Source organism: Protopterus annectens, chromosome 9.part0, assembly GCF_019279795.1.
Source record: "Protopterus annectens isolate FY-2018-M chromosome 9.part0, PAN1.0, whole genome shotgun sequence".
NCBI lineage: Eukaryota > Metazoa > Chordata > Ceratodontiformes > Protopteridae > Protopterus > Protopterus annectens.
This window is the reverse complement of record NC_056743.1, coordinates 131,187,460-131,214,360: the sequence shown is the minus strand read 5'-3', so window position 1 is coordinate 131,214,360 and position 26,901 is coordinate 131,187,460. Positions and strand designations below refer to the sequence as shown.

General features: G+C 37.0%; 1 protein-coding gene across 4 annotated transcripts in view; it reads left to right on the top strand.

Moving 5' to 3' along the window:
* Positions 1–26,901, top strand: part of PAMR1 (peptidase domain containing associated with muscle regeneration 1) — a 1,499,432-nt gene that overhangs the window by 1,422,022 nt on the left and 50,509 nt on the right. For all 4 annotated transcript variants that reach the window (XM_044082656.1, XM_044082657.1, XM_044082655.1 and 1 more), the window contains 2 exons: positions 87–153; positions 16,186–16,418. In XM_044082656.1, the coding sequence (XP_043938591.1) occupies positions 87–153; positions 16,186–16,418 (300 nt within the window). The remainder of the gene's footprint in view (positions 1–86; positions 154–16,185; positions 16,419–26,901) is intronic.

The window sequence follows — 26,901 nt, the reverse complement described above, 5'->3', positions numbered from 1 at the left end:
TAACCTATTACTTTTCTGATGATAAAAACTGTGCTTTCATTTAACAAAACCACCCAAATTTATTCTGTTTCATTTTTTCTCTTTAGGGTGCAAGGAACCCAAAATACCTGAGCTGCTGAGGCAGAAGGTGCTCCCATTGTACATTCCTTCAAGGTACAGTTTGCTAACTGATCTCATTACCAGTTCATCAGTGAGGTGTTAGATGATTTTAGTGATTCATATCCTGCAGCTAAACATATCATGCGATTAATGTCATGAACTTTACAAATCGGTACTTACGGTTTCATGTAACTATAGCTTAGATGACTGCAGTTTGTTGCTGCAGTAACCAGCTTCAGGTGTTGATAGCATGAAAAGATACAAGCCATTATTTTCAGACTTAAGAATTACAGCTTGCATGCTCAGGTTCAGTTGATACACAGCAATTTATAATGACATACTTAGATATTGTTAAATCAGAAGGTGTTCAAAGAGTTGTACACTATGAGTGAGCATGAATTTTGTACAGATTCGTAGGATAGTTCTAGGCTAACTTCCCTTGTGGGCTTTTAAGCCTGACCAATTATCCCATGTGAGAATCAAACTCTGGACCATATGTCTGTAAGGTAACACGAATGTGTGACATATAAGAAAAAAAATGCCAAAAATCTGCATGCTGCATAAGGGGATGGGAATAAAAGCTCTGAGATCATGTAGCATGAAACAGTAAGCCAGAGTTACTTTAATGATATATAAGTAAACACAAAAATGGTCAGTCACCATGGTGAGCAAATAAGGGCCTTTGCTTATCCATTAATTAATAGTAATGTAAGATGTAACAGCCTTAATAAGAAACCGTGTTTGAATACATATGGGATTCTTCCATCCAGAAACAAGTAAGATCAGCTATATCAGCAGAGCTGACTTCTTTGTACCTTGCTTTCTTAGCATAATGTCCATGTATTTAACCAGCCTGACCCAACAAACAGGAAAGTAAAATTTCTAAACAATATAGTTTGTGCTTCATTGAAATAAACTTAGCACTTCAATTGTTGACTGATGTTAATAAGCCCACACAGCTGCAAGAACGGTAGTCGTTTGACCATGATAAACATTCATATTTGCAGTGTATCTTAAAGAAAAAACAATGCAATTGTTATTTTATATATAGATATATATATATATATATATATATATATATATATATATATATATATATGTGTGTGTGTGTGTGTATATATTATGTTATTTATTAATTATTATGTTGCGTTACAGAAAAGTAATAATAGATTTGATATTCAAATATCTTTTGTTTTTCCACAGATAGTCTTCCATCTTTTTGGAAAGCTGTTTCCATAGTCAGATGTACATACCATTACTGGTTGAGAAAGAACCTTTTTTTTTTTGCATCACTTCTGTTGTCTGCCTAGTATTAAAATTCATTATATGTAAGATGCCATTAAAAGTGACAGTCCTTCATGCTCCTTCTTCTTCTTCTTCTTTCGGCTTTTCCCGGTTAGGGGTCGCCACAATGGATCACCTGTCTGCTCATGATTGGCAGTGGAGTTTTACAGTGTCGAGTTGCCAGCCCGGCACCCAACCTTCCACAGAAGGCACACACACACACACACACACACACACACACACACACACACACACACACTCAAACCTAGGGCTACTTTAGAGTGTCCAATCCACTTACAGCATGTCTTTGGTATGTGGGAGGAAACCGGAGCACCTGGAGGAAACCCACGTGACCACAGGGAGGACATGCAGACTCCGCACAGAAGGCACCCCAGCCGAGGATCGAACTAGAGAACCTCTTGCTGTGAGGCGGCAATGCTAACAGCTGCACCATCGTGGCCGACCTCATTCATGCTCCTAAAACCTGCATATTTCGTATGGTACAAATGCAGGTTTTCTCGTGAAAAGTTCATACCAGATGAACATTTTTATCTTGTTAATTTCCTTCAGAGACAATTTGCCTCAGACAATAAGGGAAATGTAAATATTTAAATGCATTAGCTGCCCTTTTTTGATACTGAAAGTAGAGATGCTTGTACTAAATTTAGAAAGTGTACATTGTCATTGTTAGCATTTTATACCCTACCACCCATACAAACCCTGATTCTAAATCTTATGGGGGACACTTGTCTATTCACAGTACCAGGATAAATAATTAATATCTGTGCTATTCTGGATCAGAAGAAATGTTTCTTCAGCATGACGGTCTTGACTTTCTTTACTCCACCTATGATGTGGGACAAAGACTGCATTCCCCCACCCATGATATCAACCAGGACATGCTGGAGGGATAGATTCCTGTTCCAGAGACTTCCCATACTCTGGAACAAGCTACCCATCTATGTCAAGCAAAGTTCCTCATTAGCACTTTTCAAGAAAAATCTTGATGAGTGGATGGGAAATATGAAATACACCCCAGGGATCACTTCTGTGGCTCTGGTCGACGGGCACAGGAAAATAACTTTCTTGGGTGGTGTAAGCCAGGGAACCTTGTTGGTTAGGCTTACTTAGGCCCTTGGGCCGATAGCCTAGTACCTACCTATGAACCTATAAAAGTGATATTTGTCTTGCAAATATTTCTCCTGAATGTTAGCATTTCCACTTGGGAAAAGTAGCCATTGGTGTTAACCAAAGCAGGGTCCAGATAGTTCTGCAGACATCTCTTCAAACAAAAAGAAATAAGTATACTTTCTTATAAATTTCAGTACTGTTCTTACGTATAAAGGCATGTTTATACATTGCTTAGCTACATCAATGATGGCATAATCTTGCAAAGCACTGCCCAACTGTAATTCAATCAAATGTCAAATTATGATGGAAAAATCCATATCAGAATTCATAAAAAATGAAGGGCTTGTTGAAATATACAGGAATGAAATAATAAGCAGTCCTGTTTCTTATTTAATCAGATGCAGTGAATCTTAGAAAAGTGTTAATTGTAGAAATCAAGGGGTATGCTACACCTTAAACATGCTAAATTTGCCTTGTTCAAATGTTTCTGTTTGTACAAAAATAGTTTAAACATCAAATAAGACATTTATAAAAAGGAAGAAATCGCTTTAGCTACACTATTAGAGACTTACAAGAGTTTTGATAAATTATTTAGCTAGGGAAGTACATTTATCCCTTCAATTACATGGTTTATTTACAATTCCCAATTACTGAAACAGTGCACATAAGTGAAAAATAACATTTGATGTTAAAAATATGAAATATTGGTTCTGGATAGTATTTCAGATGTCTTGTGTCTTTTCTAGTACTGTGACCTCAGCAGATCTTTAGTCATTGGCATTTCCGTATATCTATATGACTGTGATTATAGCACCTCTATACAAACGTAAAGGCAAGACTGACTTTATGGAAAATTACTTTCATGTCACTATTTTGTACAATATCATAGAGTAATATATATTAGATTTGTTAAGTAGGGCTAAACATCATAGATAGTAACTGGCATGATTTTATAGAAAAATCTGTTATATCCAACACCCATTACCTTTATGACATTATTAGATTTCTGAGAGTTTGTTTTTACTGTGAATATCACTTTTTATATGTTTAAAGTGTTTGATGATTTTGATCATCAGTCAGACAATAACTTATTATGTTAGGGCTAGATACTTGTTATATGTTGGATTAAAAGCTGTTTGTTTGAGTTATCAGTCAGAATGAGACTCATTAACATACTGAGTGATGGTATAGGCCAGGACTCTGTATTGGGACCAGTCTCTGGACCTGCCTACCTTTTCTGGAACAAGATGTGATGATATCAAGCTTAGACGTGTAGTAAATTCAAAACAGTCAGCAATATTAAACAAAAGTCAATGCTATGTAGATTTACTAACGTAATCCCATGTATGAAAAATGTGTCATACACAGATAGAGAGATTGCAGAGGCTTAATTTTAGTGCTGCATATAGAGTTTTATGTAGCAATCACAGAGTGAAAAACTAAATCCGTTGAAAGAAAACTAAGAGATCAGTTGACTAGGATGTCCTTAGAATTTGACATAACCAAAATAATAACAACAACAATAACTGAAAAAATGGACAAGTTCATGCCTCAAGCATTACCTGGATTATTTTGGAACAGACTGCTCTACATATTAAAGGTAGCTAAAAATACTGATGATTTTAGATTAAGGCTATATTTTACAGAAGTGGTTAACAAGACTCACTATCACATTATGGAGACAGTGTTTCTCAATGACCTTAAGGTCTGATCACTGGTTTAAGAACATATGAACGTCTGGATGCGATTTGTTTGTTGGCTGATGTTTCTAGAGTGACATTTAATGCGTATAAAAGTAAAACAATGCACAGGATTCAATAAATCTCAAGACCATATGCACTCTTATCTGGCATTATCTGTTCATTGTCAAGCACTATAAAATTTATGATTACTTGTATTTAATAAGTTGACAACTAAGGCAGTCAGTTAAGTTGTGCATTGTTTTACTTCCTGACACTTTGATATACTGATTCCGGTTTTTAAAAGTTCAGTAAGCCTTCATGTAGACTATGTTTAAACTAATGATTACCACCACAGACAATTGAGATTTTTCATACTTTTACTTTTAATAGTGTTGTTTGCTAGTCACGTTGTGTTTACTCCAGTTGCTAGCTGAAATTGGATATTAGTTATTCCCATGCAACCCAGTTTATCTTATATTTTTAATCTAGAATTGATCAGGACTATAGAACCATCTTTGAGCATGTATAACTGAGGTATTTAAGAAACTATGTGTCTATAATTAATAACAATGTCTTTAACTCACATTGTGCAATATACTGGATATAATGCTAATAAATGTTTTAACTTATCAAGGATGCCTCTTAGATGTGTATTAAAGTTTCTAATAATGTACCAGTTAATTTAAAATCTAGACAGAAGCAATTGTAACTGGAGCAAGTTTAACCCAAATCATACAACATTTACTTGATATATCTTATTTTCCTCCCACACATAACTGTCTGTCAAAAGAATTTATCCCTTACGCTTAAAACAAATAAATAAGACTATATTAAAGCAAGTCATACTCTGTTTTGCTTCTTATGCAGTTTCAAATCCATACCGCTTGTAATGGCCTATGCTTTGTTTACTGAAGGATAAACCTCGCTCAAGAAGTAGCTGTGTCTGTGGTTCAGACTAGCTGCAGCTTCTAGCCTTCTTTCAAACTCACAAATTATATATAGGAATGTAACCCCCCCCCCCGCCTATCCATACGAGTCTGAGCTATTTCTAACCCTAACCCTACAACTTACTTTACCAAAAACACTTTCTGTAACAAAAAAACACCACGACTGAATGCAAATCACAGTAACAATCCACACCAGGGATACTTAGGAAAAAGCTTTACTGGTGCATCTGGTACCTCAGCTTTCGCCTTCAAGGAATATTTTTTAGACACAAGCAGCACTTCTTTTTATATACCACATAATAAAATAATTAACATCCATTAAATATAAATGCTTCTAATTAAATATAATTAAATAATTGAATAATCACTATAGGTTATATATCCTAAAAGGTCCTATAGGACCATTACACATTCCCTTGTGATATTAAAGTGTCCTGCTCCAATATACATAAGTTCATTATTAGTCACTTTCAAGGTAAAGTTATCTAGTGTACATAAGATATTATATCAGAAGTAATTCATTGTATTATGCTAAACTCTAAATCTACCTACCTTTGTATACATAAATAAATTACCCCCACAAAATGTAATAGTAAATGTGTATGCACAACAATGGTATAATACACAGAAATCACTTCATTTAGAAAAAAACTTTTTTCGCATTTTAAAACATATCTTAACATTTTTTAAGATTTTATTACCCCTACCCTATGTTCAAATTAATGTCAAGATTTAATCCTCTAGGGCAAAGGTTACCAACATTAATAATGCATTTAGTGTACAATTGTGTCAGTATATGTGTAAATTCATCCCCTTGACAAAAATGGGGTTTAGCTAACACACAGTAAAACAAAGACGCATCACCCCCTTCATGACATGTAACAAAATGTTCCACGACTGGGGTCTCTAACCTATGCCTCCTATTGTCACTCAAATGTTCCATAATTCTTTTCTTCACAGCCCTTTTGGTCTGCCCAATGTACCATTTTACTGAGGGACAGCCACATCCTAATATATAAACTGCCCCCCGTTTCATAATTGTAATAATCCATGGCCTTATAAATTCTACCATTAATCAACTTTCCATCTAAATTCCTGATTTTATTACACACCTTACATCTCCCACATGGAAAGCTACCTTTCCTACCTTGTTCTTTAGCCCATTTCCCAATGGATAACAATTCCCTTACGTTTTTAAACCTATGTAGGAAAAAGTCACTCTGTCAGGGAAAATGTCCTTCAAATTCTCATCATTGAATATTATAGGCCAAAACCTAAGACGTAGTCCTTTAAGAATTTCTGAAAATGGAGAATATCTATTTGCAAAGAATAACCTATCTGGAGCCACCTCCTTGTTCCATTTATTGCTCTCCCCATCTACATAGGTTGCTTCTCTATATCTCCTACTGTGTGTCAAACCCAGTTTCCTAAATACTTTATTTTCAGCCCTATTCAATACTTCAAAGTTATAAGCTCTACTTAATAACTTGTTCCTAACCCTCCCAAACTCATAACCCAGCCTGCCTTTGTCTGAAGTATTATTTGCTATCCTCAAATATTCACCATACAATAATGAGGATAACAAATGTGGAGCATGCATACTGTCCACTCTAAGAAGGTTATTTACAGCAGTAGCCTTGGTGAAAGCGTGGCACTCTAAATTACCTTCCTTACCCACGTAAAATTCCAGATCCAAATACTGTACCTTCTCCCTGCTGGTATTGTATGTGAACTGTAGCCCAAACCTGTTGTTATGCAAGTCTTGTATAAAATCTTGAAATTCATGCATATCACCCTTACAGATGAATATGCGATTGTCTATGTATCTCTTAAACAATACAACTTTCTGCTTGTAAAACCCTGTACTGTATATATGGACCATCTCAAAATAGTTCATAAATAGGACTGCTGTACCTTCCTTTTGCAAGAAATATTGACTATCAAAATGGAACTGTTGTGTGTGAGGGAAAAGTCTAACAATCGTGTCACAAAATCAGTACGTGGTCCCTCCCCCATCATAAATCTAACTGCTTCCAAACCCCATTTGTTCTTTATTTTGGTATATAAAGAATTAACATCCACACATGCCCAATAGTAGTCCTGGGGCCATTCTATTACCTACAACTATGACTGCTAACTCCTTTCCATTCGTTATATGTGACATCACCCTAGTCAAATAACCTTTCAGTTGACTGTCCAAAAACATACCTACATTCTGTAGATAAGCTCCTCTACCCAACACTATGGGCCTTCCCTGTGGATTCTAAATGTTTTTATGTATTTTTGGTATTACTTTAAATACAGCATCTTTGGGGTTTCTAATATGTAGTTTTTTAAAGTCTAATGCATTGAGGAAGCCTAGCCTCTCTCCACAATTTCCAACAGTGCCCAATTAAATTCCTTTACCGGGTTATCGGATAACAAAATCCCAAATTTGTCCCATAACAAAATCATGGCCATACTGTTGTTTAGTCATGACCACCCAAGTCCCTCCTTTATCTGCCTGTAAAAATGTGTACCTTTCATTATTTAACCTTAGATGTTGTAATGCTTCCCACTGCTCCTTTGTTAAATTAAACTGTGTATTACTCTTTTTGAATTTTTTATATTCAATTTCCATTTGTTGACACAACACATTTTCAAAGGTACAAATACTCACAGATAATTTTGGTAGCATAAAAGAACTCTTATATGGGACACGGGGTAACAATAACTTTCCATGTCCTGTATTAAAACCAGCATGGTTTTGGCCTAAAGAGCCCCCCCCACCACCACCACCACTAGACTATTGTCATCAGAATTTTCTTCACATTCATAATCATAGATGGACAAATTCAATAACGAATCACCTTCATCAACACTGTTGTTATCTTCACAGTTATAATCATTTATTATGGCAGCTTGCACATTATGAGTATTTACCCCATTGTTTTTATTTTTAAAAAACGCCCTTAAGTGTAACTTATGGCAAAAATGGGTTATCTCCAAAATCAAATTGGCAAGGCTGAGTACAAACGTTGGGATAAATTATACCCATTTATCCAACAAAGTTATAACATCATTACTTAAAGTCCAGTCAGTCAAATTTACAACCTTTAAACTGTCCACATTATCTGAAGCAATGTTAGGTCCTTCCACAGCTCGACCTCTTCCCTCGACCCGCACATTAATTTCTCCTCTTTCTGTTTCTGAAGTTTCTGCTACCATTGCTGTTGCTGGAGTGAGGATTCCCCTGCCATTTTTTTTCCCTGACCACTGGAAGCCTCTGAAGACTCTAAACTATTTTTCTCCTGTGAGGAGTCCAAGCTGCCATCATTGAAATATTCGAAAGAGACACTCTTCTTACTGCTAGACATGGTTTCACCAGATGACATAGAGGAATCTCATACCTCTTGTTCCTTACTGCCAAAATGCTGACTCATCGGTCTTCCCCTGGTCTCCATCCACTGCCACAAAAAAAATCATGTTGCTTTTATAGTCATTTAGATCACGTTGGATTTTAACCCTTTTTCCTTATGGTTACCAACTCCTCTACTTTGGTTTTAATCTCATTGAACTTGGACTCCAATATCGCTTCCGTCATCTCTTCCAGCTGTGTTTGTGTGCGCAGGAAATCGGCCCTCAGTTTCTCCTGCTGTCTTACATTGTGCTTGATGAGCACCCCCAGTCATGCCTTAGTGCACGCTAAAGATGCCGCATTCCATTCACCAAGCAAATCTGCTTCATCCTCTGCAAATTCAAATGCTGGCAGTTTGCTAATTCTGAGACCACAGGGTGTGATATCTAAGGCTACGTATCTCTCAAGGAGCTTTATGATATAAAATAAAGTCACCTCTTTCGTTCATAAATGCTCCAGTTTAATAAAATCTGCTTCATTGACATTCTTCTCCCCTATACTCCATGGGTCATCTCTGGCCATTCTTTCCTTTCTATCTCTCCATATTTTAGAGCAGGAAAGCTGGGGACCATCTGCTGCCATTTCCTCAACTCTTGGTGAAATACTGCCAAAAAAATCACAACTGAACGCAAATCACAATAGCAAACCACTCCACAATAGGGATACTTAGGAAAAGCTTTACTGGTGTATCCGGTACCTTAGCTTTCGCCTTCAAGGAATATTTTTTACACACAAGCAGCACTTCTTCTTTTTATATACCACATAATAAAATAATCAATATCCATTTAATATAAATGCTTCTCATTAAATATAATTAAATAATTGAATAATCACTATAGGTTATATATCCTAAAAGGTCCTATAGGACCATTACACATTCCCTTGTGATATTAAAGTGTCCTGCTCCAATATACATAAGTTCATTATTAGTCAGTTTCAAGGTAAAGTTATCTAGTGCACATAAGATATTATATCAGAAGTAATTCATTGTATTATGCTAAACTCTAAATCTACCTACCTTTGTATACATAAATAAATTATCCCCACAAAATTTAGTAGTAAATGTGTATGCACGTACTAACACAACAATGGTATAATACACAGAAATCACTTAATTTAGAAAAAAAACGTATTTAGCATTTTAAAACATATCTTAACATTTTTTAAGATTTTATTACCTCTACTCTATGTTCAAATTAATGTCAAGATTTAATCCTCTAGGGAAAAGGGTACCAAAATTAATAATGCATTTAGTTTACAATTGTGTCAGTATATGTGTAAATTCATCAACTTGACAAAAATGAAGCTTAGCTAACACACAGTAAAACAAAGACGCATCACCCCCTTCCCGCCTAATGTCACTCAAATGTTCCATAATTCTTTTCTTCACAGCCCTTTTGGTCTGCCCAATGTACCATTTTACTGAGGGACATCCACATCCTAATATATAAACTGCCCCCGTTTCACAGTTGTAATGATCCATAGCCTTATAAATTCTACCATTAATCAGCTTTCCTTCTAAATTCCTGATTTTATTACGCACCTTACATCTCCCACATGGAAAGCTAACTTCCCTATGTTGTTTTTAGCCTGTTTCCCAATGGATAACAATTCCCTTAAGTTTTTATACCTACTGTTATTGTCACTTTCTGTAACAATACTGCTATTCTGAATAGCAGTATTGTTACAGAAAGTGACAATAACAGTGTGTCTGAAGTTAGAGCTAGGGTTTTGATTAACTGATTTCAACAGGAAGTTCTGTTTTCTTTTTGAGAGCAGTTGAAGTTTTGATAATTTAATTTGTAAGCAAGTCTTCGATGTGGTGGCATTGATCACCTGTGTTTTGATGGTTTTGCACATTGATATATCAACATAGATGTGTGTGCATTACAGACACACATAGAAAAATGTATACATACGTATAGTGCTTGAAATGTAATGTTTACATGAGTCTATGCATTAAATAAAGAACACATTTTAACACTGTAGGCTCATAGGAAGTCATCCCTCATCAGTTTTTTACAACTGAACAAAAATATCTAAATGTTAACTAGTAAAGTAGAGCCACACAGCCCAACAATATCAATATTTCTAGAATTTGTCAGTATCAAGATAGCTTAAAACTTACCCTCTACTGAGTTACACTCATATAATACCCCTTAAGCCTCTCCTCACACCGACCTCACTTCCTCCCAAGCTCTCTTTCCTCCTAATTTAACTCTTCCTTACCCACAAATCTACCTGACATCCTTCCTCTTCTTTCATAGCCCTAACATCCCAGCCCCCCTCCCCAGACCTTAAAACCCTCCTTTTGACCATCACATCTTAATCACTAAACACTGAAGGTGTCTCTGAACAAAATGGTTTCTTCCCAGATCTCATATGTATCTTGTGTTTAACAATTACCTTATCCCTTTCCTGCTTATCACCTTTCACCTACTTTCCAAACTGTACTAACCGCTTACCACTCTGCCTTTTTCTCCACTCAAATATAATCATCTCCTATACTACACTTAAACAGTCACCACATAATTCCTTCAGTATGTCACCATTTTACCTTACTATCCCTCTCCTCCTACTACTATTGCTGTCAACATCATACCATAATCCACTGCATTACCAAACACCAACAACTACCCTCTCTCACAGCTACTACTCACATTTCAACACTCCCACATACCTATTTTCTATTTCTCCGTCTAACCTCTTCACAATAAAAACATACCCTAATACTGCTCCTTCCAACTCTATAACATACAGATCTCACTTTGCTCTAAACCTACTCTCCTCTTTGCTTGGTTTCCTAGATACTCTACTCTTGGATGGTGACATCCACCCTAATTTAGGACCTACATCCCCTACCTCTCCTCCTCACATACTTCCCCAATTTCACTCTCCCCCACTTAAATCTCTATTGTCTCTCTGAATATCCAAAGCATTGTTAACAAAATCACAGAGTTTCATGTCTGGATTGATCTGAACTCCCCTCATATCCTAACCCTCTCAGAAACCTGGTCAAAACCTCACATCTCCAACTCTGAAATCCTACCCCCAGGCTAAGACATCTTTCATGCTGATAGAACTAAGAAGAGAGGTGGAGGTGTAGCCATCCTCTACTCTGACCAACTTACTCTCTCTCCACTTCCCTTACCCAGCTTTGCTCCTGCTGAAATCTTTATTGCAAACTGTCATCTCAACCTTCACAAAAAAATTGCCATTGTATCCATCTATATACCCCCCCAGGTGACAACATCCCTATTCTCGAAAACTTTCTCTTCTGGCTCACCCAACATGTTCCCTATGAAACTATTATACTTGCTGATGTCAACACAATCATGAAAACCTCTACTACCAGTTCTTTAACAGATTGGATCCTTAGTTCCGATCCTGATCTCTAGCATTGCCCTGGCATTCTTGCTAATTCTCTAAGTGACCATTCCCTAACCTATGTTCCTAGACATTTCAAACATTCACCCATAGAACACCATTACAGAGAACGCCACAATTTGACTCCATTCAACCCAATAAGTTCAACTCTACACTATCCAACATCAATTGAACCTTCCTTCACAACCTCCCCCTTAATGATGCTGTAACTACCTTCAACAAGATATTTCTAGATGTACTGATCTTGATGGCTCCATCCAGAAAAATCAGGGTAAAATCAAACTGTGCCCCTTGGCTCACTAAGCAAACACGCTCTATTATGCATCAGAGGGATGCTGCCTGGAAAACATGGATCAAGAATAAAACCCCTTCCCTAATACAACATTACAAAGAACTTAGAAACTTGTGTAAAAACTTGTCATTAAAGACAAAAAACATTCCTCAACTTCAACCACACCCACACAAACCCCCTCCCCAAAAAAGTTTGGTCTGCCATCAATAAAATCCTCCAGCCCAGTAACCCTTCAACCCCCAACCTATTCCATCGCTATTCTTCCACAGAGACTGCTCTGTATTTAACAATCACTTCATTGAAACAATTCAAAAATTAACTTAAAGTCCCACCACCTTTTCTCTGATCTTACCTCCCAGACCCTCTTCCTCCAATATTTTCTCCTTTCAACCTGTTCCTACCATATTCATCAAAACCCAACTAAATAAACTCAAACCCTGTTCACCCTCTGTCGATAAATTACCTCCCCACTACCTTAAAATCCCAGCCAAATCCATTTCCTACCCTGTCTCTAATGTTATAAATCACTCCATTACTGAAGCCTTTGTCCCTGACATATGGAAAGCCTTTTTCACTATAACTCTCCATAAAGGAGGAAACTCCACTGACCCATCCAACTATCGCCTCATTGCTATACTCTTCCCCCCTTTCCAAAATTCTTAAAGCATGTGTCCACACTCAATTCCTTAAACACTTGCTTGATAACAATCTTTGAACACCCATCCAGCATAGATTTAGACCCCACTACAGCACATCCACCACACTGCTCTCATTCACCCAAACCATTGCAGAAGCCTGTGACAACAACTGTCTAGTTTCCTGTCTATTCCTTGATCTTTCCAAAGCTTTCAATACTGTCTCCCACCCCAAAATGATATTAAAACTTTCTGATCTTTATCTCTATACTGCCTCTATAAACTGATTCTCTAGTTAATTATCTGGTAGACAACAATCTATACGCTGGCAGTCACAAGGCTCTATTTTGGGTCCTCTATTGTTCAATATCTTCACCAACAGATTACACACTACTGCTACACTCTCTACACTCTTACAATATGCCGATGATGCAACCCTCATTACCACCACCCACAGTATCCCAGAACTCCTTGCTCTTACCCAAGACACCCCTCCATCAAAATTTGGCTCACTGAAAATCAACTAACATTTAATCCAAAAAGAAACAAAATTGCTACTTTTCCTTCCTAAAACACTAGCTCACCATAATCCTCCTTCTCCATTACCTCACTTAACAATACTATCATCAGTCCTGAACCCTATACTAAATTATTTGGTGTTACTATCGATGATGAACTTAAATCTGACATACATATCAATCATTGTATAAAAAAAAAAAAACACCAACAACTTGGTCTTCTGTACCATAACCACAAACTACTCTCAGTCTCCACCAAACCCTCCCTAGCCATGGCTGTTCTCCTACCCTGTCTTCTGTATGCAGCTCCAGTCCTTACTAACCTTCAGTCATCTCTGCACTCTAAATTGCTTCCAATCTACCCTATAAAACACACCACTGCCTCGCTCTTAAATCTTTACAATGGCCTGAATTCTAGAAACAACTACTGCTTCCACAACTACATATTACACACTCTATTCTCTATAACCCCATGTCCTGTCCATCCATCTCTAACATTGTATCACTCTATAACCCACGACATCAGCTTTGTACATCTGACAAGCAACTCCTGGACATCTACAAACTAACAAAGAATATTATTAAGTCCTTATATAAATTCTCTGTAGCTCATACGTGGAATGCCCTTCCCCTTAACATAAGACATATTCCTCTGAAACCACAATTCAAACTTGAGCTTAAACAATACCTGCAAAAGAAATGGTCCTTTCTTTCCTTGTCAAACTCCAACCTGAAATCCTACTGCCATCTTCCTAATTCTACACTAAGCTTACTCTAAGCATACTGTCTTATTCACTATTTTTCTTTCTAATGATTATACTACTGTATATCTACATCTTATTCATTTAAATATTTTTTTCTTATCAAGTTTAGGGCTATTGTAAATATTTTTGCATTATGAACATATTTCTGATACCACTCTAACTTCTGCAACTAGAACACAACCTTATAAATTAGTGTTTTTTTTATTTTTGTTATATAAATTCATGATATTATACCATTGTAAATCTATCTCTAAATTGTAAAAAAATAGTAAAAAACTTTTGTAAAAGTTGAAAAATTGTTACGTGTCATTGGAGCTTTTCTCCTCGGGTCTCCACAGAAAATGGGCCTCTGGCTCAGCTGGACAAACCCGGTTAACAAATGACAATAAAAAAAAAAAAATCTGTATTCCTGTTGCTGATAAATCTATGAATTCTTTGCAATTATTTATTATTTTCACAGCCAACTTAAACTTGGTAGTAATGGGATGTAAATATAGTGGTCTCTGTCATTTTACTGAAACAACTCAACATTGAATGGCTAAACAATGAGCCATAAATATCACATCTCAGAATGTTGAATGCATAGAAATGAAGGGAGTCGCTGTTATCTGAGATTGCATAACAGTGAGGATCAGGCACTCGGTTCCTCTTGTACTGATCAGGATTACTATCACAACAACACATCTTCAGTAGGGTAAAGCTAACTTGTCTCACAATGGTCTAATCCCAGCTCAAGTTCCCTATTAGAGGCTGAGCAATCCAAAGCTTGGTGAATTCTGCTTCACAATGATAGAAAGAGACGACATTGAAGGATCAGAAAGTGATGTCGCTATGAATGCTTGGCTGCCACCCAGTTATCCCCATGGTAAATTCTTTCTGACACCTCCTGCTTAAAACTCAAAAAGCCAGAAGGATCATGCGGCCCCTCTTTCACAGTTTGTATTCATACTGAAAATCAGGATCAATCAAGCTTTTGCCTTTCTGTTCCACAGGAGGTTTCTGTCTTCCCTGAGCTCTCCTTAGGCCACCTGCATTACTCTTTGACAGGTGTATTGCCCTAGTCAACCCCCCCCCGACAGTGTCACTGGAGTGGGTTGTGCCCGGAAGTAGTGAAGTATTGCAGTTGATATATCTAATTAGCAGTGAATGCTGGGGTTGGGTGCAAAAAAGAAGGTTTAATGTTGTTTTTTTTATTTCAACATTCTGAGATGTGAGATTTATGGCTTAACGTTTTGCCGTTCAATATTGTGTCTCCTTGATAAAGTGACATAGATCCAAATACTCATATTTATTCATTACTGCATTCATTTATTGTCCCATGACCTGCTTTATCCAGTCCAAGATCACTGTCTTATCACTTACTGGTCAGTGGGCAGAGGAACTAATCCTCAGTGGGGCACCAGCCTATTGGATGGTGCACACCCTCACTCACTGTGGGACACAGCTAGATACAGCTATAGACACTTTATAGGAATGTCAGTTCACCTATTTACATGTGTTTGGGATCTAGGAAGAAAGCTGAGCACCCAAAAAAATGCTGTGTGAACACAAAGAGGACGTCCATACTCTGTGTAGGAGGTGCCCCAGCTGGGAACCAGACTGGGATAGCCAAGCGTTGTGATACAGTATGCTGAACCACTGTAGCATCTCCATTAGTAGACATAGAAAATGTAGCTTTGAATGAATTGCTTAAGTAGTACTATGGACAGCATCAAAATGTCAGGCACCCTGCCTACAAAAACCATACAAATACAAATTAGTTCTCTTCATCTTTCTCACTTCTCAAGTCCTATCAGTTAATCTGCAGGTTCCATCGTTTTACTGTATATTTAATTTATGTGCAATTATATGAGATATAGACAAGTACAAACAATGTAATTTAAGATATATTGTGAACAGAGAAGGGTGGAGTATAATTATCCATTGTAGTTCCAATATTGAAACATAGGCAGTGGCAAGCGAGATTTTACTTTACATTATTTGTTAGTTAAGAACAGAGAATTGTTTTGTCTGCAATGTTCCATATATCTTGTCATTGTTCACAAACAGGATGACGTCTTTACCTGTGCCATACTCTGCCATATTCACCAAGAAGACATATGAAATTTATCCCACTAAAAAAACTGTGCTGCCTATCATGGAAGTAGCCCCTGGATATCATAATCTGCATACTCAGCTAGAATATGACTGCATATCTCAGTTCTACCAGCGCACTGGGAGTAAAAGGAGAACATGCCTAAAAACAGGAAAGTGGAGTGGACGACCTCCAAAGTGTTCTCCAAGTAAGTCATATAGATTCATGTGGTATAATCTGTATTTAATTGTATACCTTTGCAAGGCATGTGTGTGTGTGTATGTGTGTCAGTCTGCACACACAAACATATACATCTATCTCTCTCTTCATCATATATGTGTGTGTATATATATATATATATATATATATCTACACACACATACACATGGATATAAATCTCGCTCTCTGTTTCTCTATATATGTATGTATGTATGTATATATATATATATATATATATATATATATATATATATATATATATATATGTGTGTGTGTGTGTGTGTGTGTGTGTGTGTGTGAGTGTGTATATAAGAAATAAAATCAGTAGCACCCCATGCTGGACTTTGTGTTGTACACATATTACTATGAGTGATGAGTCAGTTGGGTATGTGCAGTAATATTGGTTCAGTGTAATGCCAAATATGTGATACTCTACTTCTGTTATGGCACGATCTTCCTTTCTTTTTTTAGGGTGGAACTTATTTCTAGATGTGTGTATTGGAACATATTTTATGTATATACCTATTATAGTGAGATTGTTTGACTTTTCTAAATCTATAAGCCCATTTCAGATTTGTAAAACACACATATGTATGCATGCATGAATATGTGTGTGTGTGTTTGTGTGTGTGTGATATATATATATATATATATATATATATATATATATATATATATATACTTCTAAATTTTGAAGTTTCAAAACTTTCAGTTTCTTATGGTCAAGACCATAAGATCGAACTTTTAAAACTTCGAAACCTAAATAAAATAAAAAAAAAAAAATAAAAACAATCTTTTTTTTTTTTTTTTACATTTTTGCAGGGGAGCAAGCCCCTGTATCCCCACAGCCCCTGCTAATTAAATATACCAACTCCAAGATCACGCTGCAGCAAGGAAAATGGTAAATATACTGTTCTGTGCTGTATGGTAATCTGAAACTTCGAAATTTAGAAGTAGACCAATATATATATATATATATATATATATATATATATATATATATATATATATCACACACACATACATACATATAGATAGTTATAGCTATAGCTGTATATAGATAGATAGATATAGATGGATAGATGTATCCATCCATCCACAACCACTTTTTCCCATTTTTACACATGGGGTTGGAATGATACTTTAACAGTTACAATCATCTAGAGCCAATGTTCACACCACCAGGTTGCTTAGCCCTGCCTTAGCTGTTCTTCTGTACCACACACACACACACACACACACACACACACACACACATATATCTGGGTTCACTACAAAGTTTCAAAATCCCAAAATGTTGTGTTTCAGAATATCGAGTTCAGAATCTCGAGATCTTGGAATCTCGAAATTGTAAACCTCCCCCAAAACACCATCCAACACACTAAAACATGTGTATGCAGGGGGGCAAGCCCCCCTGCACCCCCCACATCCCCCGCAACTTAAATATACCAACTCCGAGATCGCACTACAGCGAGGACAAGGGAAATCTCCCAGTCCGTGCTTTATGTCAATCTCGTTCAGGATTTTGAAGTTTTGAAACTTCAAACATATGATCTTCGATCATATGAAAGTCGAAGTTCTGAGCTTCAAAATTCTGAACCGAACCCATATATATATATATATATATATATATAAGATCTACACTTTATAAGGATAATAATTACTACATATTGATAGAAAAACAAAGAGGCAACTATAGCTATACAGATATATATTTTTTATGTAGTGTGTTTGTGTGTGTGTGTTTGTGTGTGCTTACATACTTTCTGAGTTTTGGTTTATAGCACCCTGCAGAGTCAGCTGCAATGCTCAAACTCATGGGGCAAAGGGGGCAGATGCCCAGGGCACAAGCTGTAAGGAGGCATAAACAACACTGTAAAAGAGATGCCGACTGGTTCTTTTTAAAGCAGTACTGTCAATCATTTAAGCAGTTGTGATTTTTTTTGGCTCCTGCGATAAAGAGGGAACGCAAAATCAAGACATTGCCCAGAGTACCAGCTGACCTTGCTACAGCTCTGAAGATGGCCAGCAGTATAATATTTTCAGGACCACTTGTGAGGACCCAGTAGAGAATATTCTCATGAGTGGAATTTTTGTTAGCACACGTTGCTGGGTCTGCTGTATCTGACTAAAAGCAAATTGATCTAGATGACATTTATTGGCTGTAATTAAAGGAAAGCAGCAAATCAAGTACACAAAACACCTACACATAGTTACACATTGTTAAAATGCTTTAAGGCAACTGAAACCAACAAAAATCTGCACAAACATATTGCATTGACCAACCCAGTTATTTTACCCTCATGTAGGATCTTTGCACCCCCTTACACATTAACTTTTATATTTTCACCCTGAGTCAATAAAAATTAATTAAAAAAATATCTCAACGGTATGCATTTAAATGTATGCTGCTTAAGGTCACTCACATTGCTGTCATGTAGGTACATTTGGTTTTGTTTGTTTATTTAAATATAATAATTGCAGTAGAGCACTGAAAAATACAGCCAAATAAAGAATGTAGAAACAATATAACAAACCTGTAGTGAACAGTAAAATTTAACTCAAACAATCAAAATGCATGTTAACAAATCAGTCATTACACATAACATAAGGGGTCAAACTACAGTTTTGTGGTAATCCTTGACTAATAAGACATGAAGAATGTATAACAGGTACAGAGATGTGGAAGAGGAAAGGAGATGGGGGTTAAGGTAAGATGAGAAGAGATAAGTGAGGGTTTGAAATCTGGAGGTGGAAATCTGAAAATGAAGGTGAGTTTAAGCTGATATCATTGAAAACATTCATTAGATTAAAAAGACGAGATCATTAAATCAACAACTCGGGCAAAAATACTGGAACAACTGTGATATGAGCAAATTTGATTGCAGCACCTGGAAGTAAACTCAAATGCTGAGTCTCTCAAAAAACACAGAGTCAACTAAAACGTCAGAAGATCTTAACTCCCTGCTTTAATACAGTAACTTCCAATAATAAAAACATTTATAAATAAAATAGGTGCCATCATATACTACTCTTGTAATACATGCAAACCCTAACCCTTCCCTTGGCTCCATCCCTAACACTACACCTTACCTTAAAAAAATCCTTCCTGTAACTATACCAGTGCACAAGACAGACTCAGCACACAAACATGCACCAACACTCACTACCAGCATTACATCTAATTTCTATCCTAAGCCTAACACACACACACACACACACACGCACACACACACACACACACACACACACATACATTAAAGCTATGTCCTTACCTAACCCTTATCAGAACTAAAGCACCCAAATGCAAACACACCCACCCTTCCTTAACCTCACTTACATGTGCCTGCAAAATATATCTTCCTGATTTTGAACTTACAACAATGTGAATGTTTGTCACTCTACCACCCTTTGCATTGATTGAACAAACATGCATTCAGTAAAATGCAGGGGAGCCATATATATATCTATATCTCTGTCTTTCTATATCTATCGCTCTATGTCAAATGAACAGAAAGTCAACTGCAAAAAATGTCGACCACAGAAGGTTGAAAACCCTATTGTCAATATCCTGGTGTGCACGCACCAAGAAACAAAAGCAACAGTTAAAAAAAAACTAGAAACATAATTTTTGCAGGCAGAAAGCCCCCCTGCACTTTTATACTCCCTGCTAATTTTATATATTAACTCCAGGATTGCTCAAAATCAGAGAAATGGCATTTTCCCCATCCCCAAAAACTGTGCATTCTGGCATACCTGTCTATCAAATGCAGTTACTATAACAGCCGTTGACCAAGCACATGATTGACAATATATATATATATATATATATCTATATATATATATATCTTTCACAAAATATTGTGTTTTTTTTTTTAAATAGATTTGCTCCTGGCCTGTCCACCAGTGCTTGGTTCATGAATCTAATGAAGTGCGTGGATATAGTGGCATTAACTGATGTGTCATAACAGCAACACTGTAATGGTGAAACACAAAAGTCGATGTGCTCCTACACATTCACCAAGGTTACTTCTCTGAAGGTAAAAGGCACGTGTTTTTTCAGGGGGACAAATCCCCCTGCAAACCTGAAGTGGGAGTGCTGTGCCCCCACACCCTCTACTAAATATATATATATACTAACTCCAAGGTCACTCAATCCTTATGGAAAGGGGATATTCCCCACAACTGGGAATTGTCTATTCTTGCTAAACTGTCAACTGTCTGCATTGCTGAGTAAAGTGTGTTGACAACTCTGAGGTTGATTATAGCTTAAAATTGACTAATTTTATTTATGTATTTATTTATATATTTATTGACATTTGTTAACTGGGTTAGTCCAACTGAGTCAGGAGCCCACTTACAATGGATACCCGAGGAGAAAAGCTCCAGAAGTATTACATATTTTTACAATAAAAATCAAATCAAAAATAAAAATGCGTAAAAAATTAAAACCATGAAACATAAGAACATCAACAGTTCAAGAATATCTGTATATAGAGTAGGTTAAATAATTGACAGGTCTAGAAAACAGCACATATGAAGTACATACAAATAGAATTTTTTTTTAAATAAAGATATATATGAATAAATATGCTATGGAAGTGAGGAGAGAGGCAAGTACAAGAATGTAAAGAGCAGAGTAGGGAAAAGGAGTTAGAGTTGAGAAGAGATGAGAAAAGACGAGATGAGACAAGAAGAGAAGAGGCTAGATTAAGTGGAGGTTAGATAAGGGCAGGACCATTTACTCTGAAGAAAAATTTTACATTCTTTTTTGAACAGGTGTTTTTTATTTATTGACTTCTTTTGTTTTGAGGGAGTGAGTTCAAAGCATGTGCAACAGACTATTTTTAGAGGGATTTTCCCCTTATTTTTATTGGGTTTATATATGTCAAGGAGGTGTTTGCTGGAAGTACAAAGGTGACGATGGGGGTGGTAGTAGGACACTAAGTTGGAGATAAAAGGGCAGTAAGAGGGGTAATTCAGGATAGAGTGTGTAATGTGAAGTTGGGGTAGAAGTAGTTTAGAGAATTCTGGTCACTGGAATGATTTTATGGGTAAGACAGTGGTGGGATTTATAGGGGAGATTAGAGGCAAACCTGCCTATTTTGTGATAGATTTGCTCTGATTTAGTGAAAAGTGAAGTCTGAACATTAGTAAGGACAGGGGCAGTGTAGAGAAGACAGGGTGAAAGAAGGGACTGAGTGAGGGAAGGTTTGGAAGAAGGTGACAGAAATATCTGGTTGCGATAGAGAAGTCCAAGTTTCTGGTGTGTCTTTTTTATACATTGTTGGATATGAGTATCAAATTTTAGTTCATCAATAATTACTCTAAGTAGTTTGGTATGGGGTTCAGGTTTGATAATGGTCTTATTAAGAGAGGTCATATAGAAAGACAGTTTGTGCTGAGTGAGTGTTTTAGGGAAGAAGAGAAGGGGTTTAGTTTTTTTTTGGATTTAGTATTAATTGGTTATCAGAGAGCCAGGTTTCAACAGAGGTGAAGGTTTGTTGAGTGAGAGCTAGGATATCAGGGTTGTTGTGGACAGAGGTGATAAGAGTGGAGTCAGTGGCATATTGTAGAAGTTTAGAGAGGTTAGTAGAAGAGTGAAGTTTGTTAGTGAATATGTTGAACAGAAGGGAGCCTAGAATCGATCCTTGGGGAACTCCAGTATTTACAGGGAGGAATGGAGAGGGGACAGTTTGCCAGCGAATAGATTGCTGCCTGCTGGAGAGGTAGCTAGAGAACCATTTGATGGAGAAGGAAGAGTGATGTAGATCAGAAAGTTTAGTAAGGAGTTTGGAGTGAGAGACAATATCAAAGGCCTTTGAAAGATCAAGGAATAGACAGGAGATAAACAAGTTATTGTCACAGTCTTCAGCTATTGTTTGAGTAAAGGAGGGTAAAGCAGTGGCTGCACTATGATGGGGTCTAAAGCCATGTTGGGTAGGAGTAAGGAGACTGTCGTCAAGAAGGTGTTTGATTAACTGAGTATGGATGCATTTTTCTACATTTTAGAAAGGGATGATAGGATAGCCTTTGTGATGAGATTGTATAAAAAGATTTTCAGATATCTGTGACAAGGGCCTCAGAGATGGAACATTTAATAACTATAGTGACAAGGCAGGCAATGGATTGTGCGGCTATTTTTAGGAAGTGGGAGGGTAGTTTGTCGGCAGAGGGGCAGCAATGTTTAAGTTTATTTAGAAGAGATTTAATAGTGGTAATTGGGACTGGTTGTAAAGAAAATGTATTAGGAAGAGTTTTGTTAAGAGGTAATAGAGGGGTTGAGTGAGATGTACTATTTTGTGTGAGCTTTTGGATATTTTCTATGAAATAGTTGTTGAGGAAAGTGGCAGTTTTAGTGGCAGTGTTGTGCGAAAAGGGGTTGGGAGTACTGGATTATTGATGGAGGTCCCAAATATTTTTGGGATTTTGTGAGGGCTGCACTGGTAAGAGGAAAAATAATAGTTTTTGGTCTGGCTTCTGAGCTCTTTGTATGTCTGAAGTAAGGGAATGGATTTTTTTAACCCAGGATTTCCAGGTGCCATCTCTTTTGTGCATGATCAATCGGGTATTGTTTTGTAAGCCAGCAGGCATAGCTGTATTTAATTCTCATTTTTCTTGAAGAGGCAATAGAATCAATAGTGTCAAAGAAAATCTTATTGAAGAACTTTACAGCCTCATTGAGAGAGAGTTGGTATAGGAAGGACCAATTGATGCCAGATAGTTTAGAGTTAAAAGTGTCTGGGTCAAAGTGGGTGAGGTTCCAGCATATTCTCTAAGTATGGTCTTTGGGAAGATGTTGGGTAAATCTATGAATAAAGGTTGGGGAATGATCACTTACAGTTTGGAAGTATGCCAGGGTTGTGGTAATGCTTGGGAGCTGAGCTAAGAATCCAGTCAAGGATAGGTCCGGAAGAGGAGTTTTTGTTAGTTCTAGTGGGGGTAGAAATGTGTTGCTGAAATCCATGGTGGTTGAGACTATTTATTTTATTTATTTTATATTTGCTGGCCAGGCTAGTCTAACTGGATACATGTCCATTTTCAGTAGAGGCCTGGGGAGATAAGCTCCGGTGAAACAATAACAAAAAATTACAAAGTAACAAAAATTACAAAATTACAAAGTAACAAAATCATAAAACAAAACTGATGTAAACAAGGTACAATGATTTTACATTAGTAAGACTAAATCCAAGAGGTTAGAAGTTGATTACATATAGCAACAAATGCAGGTATAGGTTGTGTCATTCAAATGCAGTTGTAATACATAGTATATAGAGGAGAAGGCAGCTGATAATATATATAAATTATATATACGTAAATATGCAGGTATAAGTAGTATCATTCACATGCAGTTTTAATACATAGTATATAGAGGCGAAGGTAGCTAATTATGTACACTATCTATGTACCAGTGGTATTTACAAGAAGATGTAAGTAGTAGTATCTAAAAGTAGAATGTTAGTTGTACTTAAGAAAAGGGGTAGATTACTGAGAAGAGGAGTGTAGGCTGAACCTATTAGCAGGGCTAGTTGATCAGTCAGGTTCAGTGCAGGGGCACAACCAGTGTGATTTGAGAAAAGGTTTCAGTTTAGTTTTGAAAAGTGATATAGAGGTTAGTAAGGAAAGTTCACTGGGGAGAAGGTTCCAGGATTTTCCAACAGTATTGGAGAAGAGAAAGTTTCCAGCCCTGTTGTTTGATTTACAAATATTGACAAGAAGTTTGTGGGATGAATGCAAGGTTTTCCAATTTTTGTAGGGGGAGATAAGGGTAGATAGTATAGGTTGTATTTGTTGGATGGTGAAGGGTTTTATAGGCAAGTGTCAGTTGGTGGAATTTAATCTGATTTACCTATGGGTAGGGGATGAGGGGAACAGTTTAGACCAGTCTATGCTAATGTCTCCAAGTATGATGGTTTCATAGGGGACATATTGAGTGAGCCAGGAGAGAAAGTTCTCTAGGATTGGAATATTATTGCCAGGGGGAATTTATATAGAGATGATGGCAATTTTTTTGTGAGAGTTTAGGTGACAGTTAATGATAAGGATTTCTGCAGGTGAGAAAGATGAAACAGAGATGGAGAAAGGGGACAGGTTTAATAGTTCAGAGTAGAGGATAGCCACTCCCGTCCTTGCTTATTGGTTCTGTCTGAGCGATAGATACTGTGGCCTGGAAGTAAGATTTCTGAGTTGAGGATGTGTGATTTAAGCCAGGTTTCAGATAAAGTTAGGATGTGGGGACAGTTATTAGAATTCCAAGAGTGCACTTTGGTTATTTTATTTACATTGCTTTGAATATTTAGTGTGAGAATTTTGTTATTTAGGTGGAGGAGTGTTGTTAGGAGAGATTAGTGTTGATGTATTGTGCAAGCAAGGGGGTAGGACGTCCTGGATTAGGGTGGATGTGCCCATCCAAGAGAAGTGTATCAAAGAACATGAGAATATAGAAGCATAGGTTTAGAGGAGAAGGATATCTAAGTTTCCAAATAGTGTGAAGAGATGAACTAGAAAAAGTGGTAATTTTTAAGAAGTCAGATGGGGAGGTAGGGAAGAGTGATGGTGAGACTAAATATGGGTGGCAGATAAGGCAGGTATTGAGAGTATGATGGAGTGTGGGAAAGAGGAGTTGAAGGCAAAGTGAAGTATGGTAGGAGGTTGTTAGTGAGAGGAAGAAGAGAAGGGAGAGATAAAGTTGCCACATAATAGGAGATAGAATAGAGAGAGGGAATGAGTAGCACATATGGCTGATATGTAGTGGTATAGGGTATGAGAGTGGGATGGGATGGGTTAAGATGAGAGTAGGAGTGGTAGGGAATGGATGGGACTAGGAAGGGGACAGGGTAGGTAATGAGTCTATAGAGGAGGAGAATGTAGAAGGAGTGATTGTCAAGGAGAAAAGGTGTTAGAGTGTCTGATTGGGTGGAGGAAAATGAAGGGGTGTGGTGTAGGTACTATAAATGTAATGAAAGGGGGTGGGTGGGAATGGGGGTAGGGTAAGGGAGTGGAGTGAGTGGGTTAGCCCAGCTGGAAGAGGCACATGAATCAAGAAAAAAACAACCATATAGACTGAGATGATAGTAGTTTGCAAGTATGTTTTATGCTGCCTTACTGGTATCACTGTTTTTGGGGGAAGAATATGCACATTACAAACAGTAGACACTTTTAGTCCTGAACTTATATTAGTTTCCTTTTGTGCCAGATAATAGCCTATCCTAAACTGAGATACGTTAGGAGTGGTGAGGGTATATTAAGGGAGAATTATGTTAGGAGAACAAGAGAAGGTGGGGAGGCTATTTACAAGGACTTGGAAAAAGCTGTGAAATGAGAAAAACAATCAACCAGCTAGCCCAGGTCAGTACCCAAAGTTGTCTGTTTATCTATGTGAACTCCAAAGCAGATTTAGCAGAGCATCGGGGAGGTAGAATATAAAATGCAAAGCTTTGGGAAAACTGTATATATTTGTTAAAATCAACAAGAGGAAAGGGGGTAGGGGTCCAGTAATGTGCACAGCAGAAGAATCATTAGGAGTATCACAGAGAGAAAATTATTCTAAACCTACACTGCTCACTGTTGATAATGGTAGGACTTGCAGTAGCTTTTACTGGTTTGTACGGGAAAAACATTTTATATACAAATGGAGAGACAGATAGATAGACAGACAAATAGATAGATATATAGATAGATAGATAAACATGTTATAGTTACTTGCCATACAGTTATTTTATTAGGCTTATCACCAGCTGCATTGATCACCAGGGCTGATATTATACTTTTCCAAGCAGATCTTGCTGTCATTTCAGTCCTTATCTGTAGTTACTGTCTATAATGTGTTTGCATGAAATTAGAAGTTATTTTGGGTGTGACTAAGAGTTTGATAGTTATGCATAAAGAATCACTAGAACCATGATATATAGTAGAACATGTACAATTTATAAAATGTTAAATGCTTTCATTCTTCTGTGTTTAGGACTTCATTAGAACACTTTACTTGGTGACTTACTAGGGATTCAGTAAACAAGTTTACCTGTGGAGGAGGCTCAGCTTGTAAACCAGTAGCACATCACTTCTGCTTACAGTGCAGGTAGTCAGGTTCTTTGCTTTCCAAAGGCTTCAAAGAAATTTCTCCTTTTCTTTGTGTAGCACTAAGGAGTGCAGCTAAACAGCTCAGCAGTGTGGAACACTGATCAACACAACTGTTCTCATTGTATGCATTCAGAGATGCTCATTGAAGCTGAAGTTTAAAGCTGCTGGTAATGGCAAACTGCAGAGCTCACCATGAAAGAACAACTGCTACTCCATAAACATCAGAAGCACAGTAATCACAACAAAAAAAGCACATTAATAGGTACTAGAAGGCAGACTCCACTTTTTGTTAGGTTGTAGTTATTCCACTTTCATTACTGAAGTTTCACTTCTCAGTCTATATAGTAATTTTTTTTTGTACTTGACCATGGTTCCTACAAAAAATGTATTGA